We start from the raw sequence: 12,626 nt of genomic DNA, 5'->3' as shown, positions 1-12,626 counted from the left end.
GAAGTTCTCCAGTCAACAGGGGGTGACAGAAATTTCTATTACAGTAACTGATGATGACTGCACAGCTCCTGTCACACAGTAGTAATGTGGAAGCCAAGACTGGGTATACTTATAATTGAGGAAAATATAAAGGGTAGGATTATCACATTGTTACTACTGGCCAATGTAATTCTTGTGCTGATGCATTATGGGATTGATAGTAGAACATAAAGGTAAATAATGTAGTGTGAAATCTTGGAATCAAGACGCAAATAAAAGGATACTTGGAGGTAACTACACCAAGTATAAGAGGTGCAGAATGCAATAGACAATCAGGGTGGCGGTGCAAGTATGGGAAAACTTGCTGCATGGCTTCTTAAAATGTATAAGCAAAAAGGTTTAGAAAAATTGTAATCAGCCTTTATCTACAATTTAAAGAGAGTGGACAATTTGTTCTTTAAGCCATATCACAACAGTTTGAAAAGAATGGAAGTAAATGGTTAAGGCGTTAAGTTAGTAGCAGATTACAAGGAATGCCCTGTACCCGGTGCTTAACATTGATTAGCATCATTAAAGGTGCATGAAAGGGACAGGCTGCTCATTTTAATAGCTGCCCAGGCCCTTTTTTTGTCAAGGCTGATTCATACAGAGGAGGAGGTTGGCGCTATCAGCCAGCCCCACAGCTTTAATGATGTGCCGTCACCAGAAGTGCTCTGTTGTGTCTAGTACCAGGCCAGAAGTGGAGCTGCCGGGAGCCAGGGTGAACCGAATACCATAAATGGGTAGAGTTAGAATTTTGGCTACAGATGTACATTGGTAATTTGTATAGAATTGAAAAACTCATCTGATGACTCATGGCATAGAGTCTAGTTGTCCTGTAATCATAATGTAAATTTACTGTTTTTAATTTTTAGAAAAACTTGTATGGGTTTTACTCCATTGCCATCAACTGAACCAAGAGCTGATATTGGAAGAGCTACATCAGGTGTGAGCCTCTGAACAACACATTCACGTAAAAATGAGGCCGACAAATAATTCCAAGGATTCTAAAGGGGGTTTTTTTCCCACAAACAAAGTTAATTTTAAAGTTGATTTTACTCAATACATCTTGGAATAATAATAATTTCCACAATTGGATGTGATTAAAAAAATTAAAAATGTTTCTTTTTTTGTGCTGAGATAATCTTGTGCCCCTGCTGTGTACTGTTAATGTCTGTGTCTGACCGTACAGGAACATGGCCTGATGATATCACAGCTTCTTGGCAGGGGAGGAGCAAAAGAGTATACAGACAGGAGGATAGCATGGGGTCACAGCTGATTCTTTTTGTGAGATAAAGCATTTCCATGACTGTTTTTAAAAACTATTTTATCTCAAGGAAAGAATCAGCTCTGATCCCCTGCTGTCCTGTCTGTATCCTCTCTTTTGCTTCCTCCCCTGCCCAGGAGCTGTGGTATGATCAGACCATGTTCCTGTACGGTCAGACACAGCCATTACACAGTACACAGCAGGGGCACATTTATAAGATTACCTCAGCACAGGAACATCCAATAGTGGAAATTATTATTACTGTATTCCAAGATCTTTTAATTAAAATGAACTTTGTTCCTGGGAAAACTCCTTTAAAGTTGATAAATATGTTTGGAGTTTATTTCCTGGTAGAAATGCATTTTCCCACGTAGGTTAAGGACTGGTCTGGAATGTATAAATGGCCCTGGATCTGATGTGTGACCAATGACACAGCCAGCACATTTTTAGTGTTGGTTATTTGCAGGTTTACCAAATCACTTAGCAGATTAGGATAACAATGCCATCATTTTATATAACTGAGGAAACAACTAAGAAATCCTCCATCTTGGCACAGGATTCTAGGCTGTACATGTTGTACCGACTTAATTAAAGGAATCTTGGCTGTGCTGGAGTAGATATATTATTTAAAGCTGTCCATAGCATGTACAGGCTGCCTCCTGAGAAAAACACAACTGTGACCTAAAGTGATGAATGTTAAATCGCCGGGCTCAATGGTTGGTCTGTACTCGGCTGTTACAAGATCTCTTATAGGCCGATCAGAAACATTTGTCATCAGTTGCTTATTCCTTGCATAAAGCTATAGATTTCACCCGCTATGATCTAATGAAGTATTTTCATACTATGCATGCAAATCTACTTGTTTTGTTTTTTTTAAGGTTGTGATGTGGAAAGAATCTGCATTGTGTGAACATGGCTTTAGGGGCTTATTTACAAGTATGTATTTGCTCTGTATATGGATGATTCTGATGTTGGTCAGTAAAACAAAAGCAAAATGCTAAATTATCAAGTTAAAGGGAACCTGTCACCAGAAATAAAGGTGTTAATCTGCAGGTTAACCCTATATCTGTAGGACAACAGTGTTATGACGCTGTCCAGCGCCTGCACGCAGCGGGGAGAAAATGATCTTTATTCTCTCCGCCAGCGTTCGGTATTCAGTCATGGGGGCGGCGCTGGTTCAGTAATTGAGTATACAGAGTGGCTGCTGTAAACTGCGCCCCTGGCCCTGCCTGACACTGGCTCTACGTTGCAGCCGGCTGTCAGTCAGGGCCGGTACCTCATAGCTGCAGGTTAACAGCGTTAATCCTGGTGACAGTTTCCCTTTAATGGGCCTGATTCATTAAAGCTTTTACACCTGACATAAATGCTTTGAAAAGTCTCAAAATTTATGCACAACTCGTAGCTGCGTCGAAATTCTACGACATTTGACATCTTTATGACAGTTTTTTGCAGCTCCTCCGAAATGGACGGAGCTGTGATGTGGCGTAGCAACTGACACATCAAATTCATGACAAGTGTAGGGGCTGGAGCAAAAATTTGAGGCGAGATTCACACAAAGCTGTGTACTCCACTAATCTCATGCCCCTGATTTATGCTGTATGCACACACTGCATCAAGACTGGTATGAACAACGCCTGCCTTGATGAGTCTAGCATTGTTTCAAATATTAAGAAATGCACAAAAACATATTTCAAAGACTGTTAACCAGGTGTTTGTACATGTCTGAAAAACAAAAGGCAGCAGCCAAACAGTGTCCTCAGTGACTCCATCCACGTCATTCAGCTGATTGTCTCTTTATATGGAAGACATTAGATGGACACTAAAATTTACTCAAAAATTGAGGACTCCAGAGGAATGGCACTACCTGATTTTTATTTAGATTTTGTGGCTGGCCAGCTGTGATAGCTCAAATTCTAGTTGGCTTTACTTTCCCCATCAATACCCGAGTACTATTTGGCAAACTGTCTCCAAACCATTTCATTTCGGCCAATACTTGAACATCCAGTCTTTTCCTCTCGCAGCTTAGGTTGTCGTACCTGTAGAAGAAGCAGCATTTTGGAAATCTTTTAATATTGCCACCCTAGGTGACCACTGCCTAGAAAACTCCATTAAATTATTATCCCAACTTGCAAGAAGAGCATAATATCTGTAGAACTATCTTCTATAAATATTTGCATCTTTGACACGTTGTACACAGTCAATTCTCCTTAATTGGTAGCCAAACTCAAACTCTCCTATGATTGGCATTCTCATGACCCAAGAACCTAAGGTGCTGATTTTAAGGTTATACACACACTTGCTAAGCATGAAGGTAGCCTCAAAACAACTCTGTTGAAGAGAGGTGGAGAGCTAGGATAACCACATCTAACTGGAAGATTTGGAGGAGATGCTTGTGTCTTCTGTAATCAATAACAAAATTATACAGCTATACTTCTTACACCAATCTTATTTAAATCTTTTAAAAAGCTTCAGAAAATGGGTAGACAGTGCCACTCTGTCATTTGGTGCAGAATGTCTGGCACAGACTGTTTGCACATGGCATGGGAATGCACTTGCATCTGTGTGTTCTGAAGAGAGGTGTTGGAATTACTGGAAGACATCTTGGGAATAACCATCCCACACACCAGAGGTCTGTTTAATGGGACCCACCATAATCGTATATCTTTCACCAGGAAGCTCTCTTCCTGGCCAGGAAGGTGAATGTCATCAAGTGGATGGGCACAGACCCCTTTTCTCAATGAAAGAATTTAATTAATATAACAATTCCCTACGGAAGTTTTGTTATACAAAAATAGAGGATGTCATAAAAAATGTGATTAAGTGTGGGAAGGGTGGTTTGCTTCTCCTACAACCTCCTATTCTTCTAATACCTTCAGGTCACACCTACATTTTGACCTTGGTAGAGTGATCTGAGCCTATATGTTTCCAACGTTCTGATTCCTAATGCTGGAGAGCAGTTGAGTCACGAGCTGTGGACGAATGGATATTACAATATTGATTTTGTAATTGTATTGGTTTTTGGTGTGTTTTACGGTTTTATATTGAATACACGTCTTGTATATGTTGATTTTGCAACAATGTACACCATGAAAAACCTTTCTGTATTTGATTTGTTGTAAACTTTTGAGCTGAGAGTTCAATAAATAGTTTAGAAAAAATTGAGGACTCCAATGCACAATGCATCACATAAGAGCGGTTCAGGCATTTTACAAGCAGATTATGTAATATTGCTCTTATGTGTTCCCCATTGCTAATTGTCCTAAAGAAGTAAATTTTTGGGTTCACTTGAACTGGTTGAAGAGCGATGGTATATGCTGTTTTGAATGCAGTGGCAGTTATGCATGTGTAGTGGGATATGGATACATACGTTGTGATCTTGGGAATACCCACTAAAGTACATGATGTAAAACACTTTTGATTTGTTTTCTCAATTGATATTTTTTTTGTTTTTTCTTTAGGGCAATATATTGGAGCATGAAATTTAAAGAAAATGACTGTTGACTGAATCTTCAATATTTTAACCTTGCAAAAATCCCACCTTCCTTCCCTTAGTGATGTCTTCATTTGGAAATGCAATAGAAAACTGGAGTATAAGAAATACAGGTGGTATTTCAGATCTTCAACAAAAACTGATCTCAGATGGCTGTGCTCGGAGTTCCTCACCTATAAAAACTATGGCGGCTGTGGTGGACTCGGCCTACAGTTCATTTTCCGGTAGTTCCTATGTTACAGACTATCAGCCATTCCAACATGCTAATTGTCACTTAAATGCCGAACAGATTTCTTATCTTGACTCTGACTATGTCAAAGCAATATATAGTCCAAGTGCAGCAGACCAAAGAAATTTTCAACAGAATGTGGATTATGAAGATTGTTCATCTAAAAATTATCCCTCCAATAGAACCACTAGGTTAAGCAATAGCTCCCAGGTACCTCTAATGAGAAATAATTATTTCACCACTATTCAGCACTTTGAACAGTCCGACAAAACCAGGGAATTTGAAGATCATTTCAACCACAAGAGTAAGAGAAGTCCTACAAGCACAAGTGACCTTTCGTCCCCCGAACACAAATTTAGTCGGCATTATATTGAAGATAACAGCCCTACTTGGGTAAGAGACTCTATACAGGGAGAATGGGACCAGTCAAGTGTTACATCCTGCAATCGGTCAAAAAAGGATCATCCTCATTTTACATCTTATTTAGCTAAATCGCGTAATTCTAATTGTATTGTCAATGAAAATATTTCCCCTTGCGTGATAAATACAGACTATGATCAAAAAGATTTAGAGACATGCCAACTGAACAATGTGGAAAGAGAAGAACAAAGTCCCAGCAATATATTGAATTTATTTACTGATTGCCCGAGTGAAGCAATAGCCACCAAAAGCACAAGACGTTCACTCAATGAACTTGAATTAGAAAAAAATGAAGTTAGGAGTGGTTCTTGGAAGTTAGCTCAAGATACCAATTGTTATAATGATGAAGGAACAAACCGTGAAGTCGAGGATCTGGCACATTATCAAATGTGCAAAGAACAATATCAACCAGAATTCCAGAACATGAAGGACCTGGAATGTGACAGCGTTGGACAATGGGATATAAAATGCAAAGATTTGCAGGCAAAAAAATGCCAAACACTTTACAGCAGGCCCAGTGAAGAGTTGTTTGAACACCCTTCAAAATCACTGAATCGTGATGATCTCCAAAAGTTCTCGAAAACACACATCCAAAAAGATGCAACAATAAAATCAATCCCTTTGCTTTCCCAAGAACAAGAGGTGACTATTCCTTTAACTTCTAACTTAAGTGCATTAACCAGAGAGAAAATTACTAAGGCCTCAACCCCAATGCTGTATCATCTTGCTGGCGGAAGGAATAGTTCTTTAGTTATGCTAAACTTTAAACATCAACCTAAGATTCTAGATTCAAATAAAGAACCAAAGAACCATCCGGAAATGGGCAACTCTGCAACAATGCAGGTACCTGACCCAGAAAGACCTCTCTCGAAAACTAAAAGTCACACACAACTTGTAGATAATTCTGTCATTGACTGTAGTGAATGCGAGAGCACTGATGGTTTAACTTCATCCGAAGAGACTTTTATGTATGACTATAGGGAACAACTTAAGATTGCCCAGAAAAAGGTCTTGAGAGAAACATCTTTTAAAAGAAGAGACCTGCAGATGAGTTTGCCAGTAAGACTAAAATGGAATGCTCCCAAAAGACCTTCCTTAGATCATGTACGATCATATTCATTATCTGGCTCAAATGATGCTAAATTGGTCCAGCCAAAAACTGTGGTGGACAACAATCACAAAAAAGAGGAGCCAGAAAAGTCCATCATCTCTCGAATTGGTGGAAGAAAACGACTCACAAAGGAGCAAAGAAAGTTATGTTACTCTGAGCCTGAAAAACTTGACCACCTTGGAGTACATAACCCTTTTCCAGTATGGGATAATGAGGTATCAAGTCAAGCCAAATTAGGTGAGCATAGGATGAAGTCTACAGACAAAGAACGAACACTTTCTTCTTCAAATCTTTCAAAGACCGAGCTAAAGCAAATCCAGCACAATGCTCTTGTAGAGTATATGGAGCGAAAAGCAAATCAAAGGCCAAGCAGTATTCTCCAGTCTCAAATTCAGAAACAGTCAGGAATAAAGTCTTCATCCGAATGGAAATATTTAACAAATGAGATGTCAAGTAATGATCTTCCATTACCATATTACCATAGAAGATCTACTGGTGCCTCTTCTTCCTATGATGCTACAGTCACATGGAATAATAGACCCCTAAAGATGTCTCAAGGAGAGCCTATAAAGGATATCCTAACTGTAGATAAAGCTGTGAATGTCAAAGATAAAAATTACCTTGATCAATCTCCTTTAATTGATAAATGTTCTTTTGAAGATTCTTCAGCAGCTGATTCCCAGAAATACTCAAAATCCGTTAATCATCCTCAGGTACTTTGTTTAATTTCTTTACGTTAATCTGTCATGTTACATTTTCTGTTAGATCTGCAGGTAACCTGCTATAGAACAACAGGAGTTGAACACGCTTTTATATATAAATTTGTGTGAAAAGGTTCAGGTATAATTGATTCCATTAGTCATTTAAATCTATGCTCACTAAGGGTTTGGGTGGTCTTACCATGTGGTTGATGACTATCTTTGTGTGCACGTTTTTAAAATGGGAAAGGTCATCAATCATTTAATCACTGACAACCCATTGGACTCCTAAGCTGCCCTCACTTTGGGCGTTCCAATGAATGGAGAAATGTATTACATGACACATTATATACAGTAGGTCACAATATAATGATGATGCCAAATATCCTCCAGAGGAGATCTCCTCTGACATCCACCTCCTATAGTAAGACATAATGTATGTTGTCAAATTAGGACAGTTCCTTTAATACCAAAGTTTATTAAATATCTTTTTAGTTGTTTCAGTGTTGACATCATGACATTCACTATAGCGCAAATCATAGTACATACTATAGTATAATGCTATAGTATAGTAATGTATTTAATAAAAATTGAACCTTCTTGCATGTTCTACAACATTGGATCACATTTTAAAGGATAACTGCTTTTCAGTACATTTTCAGAATAAACTGTACTGTCTACATGATGACTCTGTTTCTGGCCATTATATGAGTTGCATCCATCCTTTTCAACAACTTTCCACTCTATTATTATTTATTTATATAGCGCCATTATTTCCATGGTGCTGTACATGAGAAGGGTATACAAAGTAATAGATATCGTTAACAGTAAACAAATTTACAATGACGGACTGGTACAGAGGGGAGAGGACCCTGTCCTCTGCGGACTTACATTCTACGGGATAGTGGGGAAGAGACAGAAGGTCGGGGGTGCAGCAGCTCTGGTGGTTTTGAGGCGGCGGCTCTAGCAGTGGTGACGCGGCAGAATGGTTATTGCAGGCTGTAAGCTTTCCTGAAAAGATGGGTTTTCAGGTTCCGTTTGACGGATCCGAGGGTGGTGGATAATCGGACGTGTTGAAGCATGGAATTCCAGAGGATAGGGGATATTCAGGAGAACTCTTAAAGGCGGTTGTGTGAGGAATGAATAAGTGTGGAGAGTAGGAGGTCTTGGGAGGATCGAAGATTACGTGAGGGAAGATAGTGGGAGATTAGTTCAGAGATATAGGGAGGGTAAAGGCTGTGGATGGCTTTGTAGGTCAGTGTTAGTAGTTTGAACTGGATGCGTTGGTGAATTGGGAGCCAGTGGAGGGATTTGCAGAGGGGAGAGACAGGGGAGTAGCGAGGAGAGAGGTGGATTAGTCGGGCAGCAGAGTTGAGGACAGACTGGAGTGGTGCAAGAGAGTTAGCAGGGAGGCCACAGAGGAGAGTGTTGCAGGAGATGAGGGCATGTACAAGAGTTTTAGTAGATTTATCTCAATAATAAATTTACTCTGAGCTGGTGTTGGAAAACTAGCAGCAATGATATCTCCCAAAGACAGCACATTCTTTAGTTAGCTCAAAGATACAGAAGCATTGAGGATATTACACAGCCGTATTGAGCAGTGTACATGTGAATCCAACTCTCAAGTGAGATAAAAGACTTACTAGAAAGCTAAGCAGGATCTTTTTGTTTGCCTCTACCCACTTCTCACTCTCGATCACCTTCCCCACTCGATAGAGTATAATGGGAAGTGTAACCTGACACCTCACTGTGCTGACAATCCAACTTGTCTTGAGCCAGATGGAGTTGAGCTGTATTTTTTCCCAGAGTGGATGGTGAGTTCAGGAGGGAGGGCAAGAAGTGGCTCAAAAGTGGAGAAAAAAAGCAGAACCCTGTGATGAGATATGTTATAAAGTTTATCACTTTTGTCATTTTGATTTTGGCCAGGTTTCACAAAAGTACAGTTTTACCAGTTTTAAACTGGATAATCCCCCAATAAGGTCATGAAAGATCTTTTGGGTAGGAGGTGGATAGCGCAAGTCAACATTTAGATTAATGTATATAATAATATAAATGTTGAATTGCTATACATACATTGTGGATATCTTATGCAATTGAGGCTGGTATGTTCACCCTCCCTGCCTGCAATGGTATCACATCGGTAGGACAGGAAGCTAGAGCTCCATAAACTATATTCCCCAAGCTTTATGAGCACTGTGTATACAGCCATCTGGAAAGATCTAGATAGTAATAAACCCTGTTTTCTCTATGGGAAATCTGGCTTTCAGTCGAATCCCCAATCACTGTGAAGCTGCTGACTTCTAAAATGTCATTGCAGTGTCATTTTAAGATGTTGGGTGATCGGCAAGTACTTGATAACTTATCAATTGGAGTAAGAAGTTTAATTATTGGATATTTTTTATGTGATGACCCGTTTACAGATTACGGTACATTTTTATGCACACTTGCCATCTTATGGAAGGCATTATATATAGCTTTTAGTGTACTCAAAGTTATATGGCATCTGCTGTAAAGTTTGACAAAGCGCACCCTAAATTGTACGTATCGTAGAAGGGTCGCATGTTTCTCTGATGAACAACTGCTCTGCCGGTTAGAATATAATATGGCACAGCTGAAGAAAAGAAGAACAGTGGAATGCCAGTCTCAAGAATTTGCCAGGTGAAACAGAACTGTATGTGTGTCCATATAAATATCTACAAATTTGGCGTATGCATTTGACCCCAATTTTGGTGCATTTCTTTTAAGTAACGCTAACTTTTTTTGTATAATTTTTGCTAATTCCTACAAACACATAATACAGTGGGGAAAAAAAGTATTTAGTCAGTCAGCAATAGTGCAAGTTCCACCACTTAAAAAGATGAGAGGCGTCTGTAATTTACATCATAGGTAGACCTCAACTATGGGAGACAAACTGAGAAAAAAAAATCCAGAAAATCACATTGTCTGTTTTTTTTTTTCATTTTATTTGCATATTATGGTGGAAAATAAGTATTTGGTCAGAAACAAAATTTCATCTCAATACTTTGTGATATATCCCTTGTTGGCAATGACAGAGGTCAAACGTTTTCTGTAAGTCTTCACAAGGTTGCCACACACTGTTGTTGGTATGTTGGCCCATTCCTCCATGCAGATCTCCTCTAGAGCAGTGATGTTTTTGGCTTTTCGCTTGGCAACACGGACTTTCAACTCCCTCCAAAGGTTTTCTATAGGGTTGAGATATGGAGACTGGCTAGGCCACTCCAGGACCTTGAAATGCTTCTTACGAAGCCACTCCTTCGTTGCCCTGGCGGTGTGCTTTGGATCATTGTCATGTTGAAAGACCCAGCCATGTTTCATCTTCAATGCCCTTGCTGATGGAAGGAGGTTTGCACTCAAAATCTCACGATACATGGCCCCATTCATTCTTTCATGTACCCGGATCAGTCGTCCTGGCCCCTTTGCAGAGAAACAGCCCCAAAGCATGATGTTTCCACCACCATGCTTTACAGTAGGTATGGTGTTTGATGGATGCAACTCGGTATTCTTTTTCCTCCAAACACGACATGTTGTGTTTCTACCAAACAGTTCCAGTTTGGTTTCATCAGACCATAGGACATTCTCCCAAAACTCCTCTGGATCATCCAAATGCTCTCTAGCAAACTTCAGACGGGCCCGGACATGTACAGGCTTAAGCAGTGGGACACGTCTGGCACAGCAGGATCTGAGTCCATGGTGGCGTAGTGTGTTACTTATGGTAGGCCTTGTTACATTGGTCCCAGCTCTCTGCAGTTCATTCACTAGGTCCCTCCGCGTGGTTCTGGGATTTTTGCTCACCGTTCTTGTGATCATTCTGACCCCACGGGGTGGGATTTTGCGTGGAGCACCAGATCGAGGGAGATTATCAGTGGTCTTGTATGTCTTCCATTTTCTAATTATTGCTCCCACAGTTGATTTCTTCACTCCAAGCTGGTTGGCTATTGCAGATTCAGTCTTCCCAGCCTGGTGCAGGGCTACAATTTTGTTTCTGGTGTCCTTTGACAGCTCTTTGGTCTTCACCATAGTGGAGTTTGGAGTCAGACTGTTTGAGGGTGTGCACAGGTGTCTTTTTATACTGATAACAAGTTTAAACAGGTGCCATTACTACAGATAATGAGTGGAGGAAAGAGGAGACTCTTAAAGAAGAAGTTACAGGTCTGTGAGAGCCAGAAATCTTGATTGCTTTTTTCTGACCAAATACTTATTTTCCACCATAATATGCAAATAAAATGAAAAAAAAACAGACAATGTGATTTTCTGGATTTTTTTTCTCAGTTTGTCTCCCATAGTTGAGGTCTACCTATGATGTAAATTACAGACGCCTCTCATCTTTTTAAGTGGTGGAACTTGCACTATTGCTGACTGACTAAATACTTTTTTTCCCCACTGTATACAGAATTCAAAAGTATAGCTTTATTTATTTTATCACATTCGCATAACATCTGATTGGATAAGAGTAGATGAAATAAGGGTCACTAACTTTTTGTAGTGGTTTTGCTTGATTTGCAACATATATAGATAGAGATATAGATATATATAAGTACTTAGACTATATCTTACGGTGGTGACTAAGAGCTTATGGTGCCTTTTTTTACAGCAATAACTTTGTAATCAGTAATTATGTTTTGTCTCCCTTAAGGTACCAGCTGGGCACTTGTCTTCGTCCACGTCATCACTTTCAAGCAATAACCATGTATATGACACCAGGTACGGAAAAATATTGTTTTGACTATGTAAAAAAATGGAATAATGTGCAGCATACACTGAGCACCAAGCAAAATCCTGCATCAAATAAACACAGTGGAAGACTCACTGAAAAATCTACAACTGCTGACTATTGGCAACAAGAATCCCATAAGTATAAGGTGATAAGGAGACAAGGGACAACCCAGCTCCAACACCATATGCACAAGCTCAAAAGCTAGTATTAACGACAGGAGAAGCAGAAGAGCACGCAGTCAATTTTATATAAAAATATACAAAATTTTATTATTAAATAACAATAGTCCAAGACAAGTAACAAAGAAGTGTTCATGAATAAGTGTGGACAATACGTCCCATGGAACAACCCCTCACATTCCCCTAGATGGAAAACCCGGTAAGCAACACACATGGAAAAAATATATCCTGTCTCATATCATGATACCATGTCAGCATCTAAAGGGTAAATCGCTGCAACAGCAGTGACCAAATAGGATACAGGAACTGCCTGCTAACAATAATGGTGGGCGTATGCCAAATGCTGGATAAGTCCTAATACTGCAGACAAATACCCATGGAGCAACTTACCAGGGAGGGGAGGGAGAGGAGGTTCAGCAGTGAGGCCTCCGACGTGCGTTTCGCAACGTCCCCCGCAGCTTTATCGAGGAGGAGAGTAG

General features: G+C 39.8%; 1 protein-coding gene across 5 annotated transcripts in view; it reads left to right on the top strand.

Moving 5' to 3' along the window:
- The window catches only part of SHROOM1 (shroom family member 1), a 122,437-nt gene that overhangs the window by 83,964 nt on the left and 25,847 nt on the right, over window positions 1–12,626 (top strand). For 4 of the 5 annotated variants that reach the window (XM_073558264.1, XM_073559485.1, XM_073558032.1 and 1 more), the window contains exons 2-3: window positions 4,744–7,248; window positions 11,888–11,955. In XM_073558264.1, the coding sequence (XP_073414365.1) occupies window positions 4,840–7,248; window positions 11,888–11,955 (2,477 nt within the window). In that variant the 5' untranslated portion in view covers window positions 4,744–4,839. Of the gene's footprint in view, window positions 1–2,179; window positions 2,222–4,743; window positions 7,249–11,887; window positions 11,956–12,626 lie in introns of those variants that run through there. The other variant, XM_073558350.1, reaches the window with a different exon arrangement.

This window comes from Dendrobates tinctorius, unplaced genomic scaffold, assembly GCF_039654945.1.
Source record: "Dendrobates tinctorius isolate UK_male_01 unplaced genomic scaffold, ASM3965494v1 ptg000001l, whole genome shotgun sequence".
NCBI classification, from domain to species: domain Eukaryota; kingdom Metazoa; phylum Chordata; class Amphibia; order Anura; family Dendrobatidae; genus Dendrobates; species Dendrobates tinctorius.
Note: the sequence above shows the minus strand (reverse complement) of the source record. Positions and strands in the feature narration are given on the sequence as shown.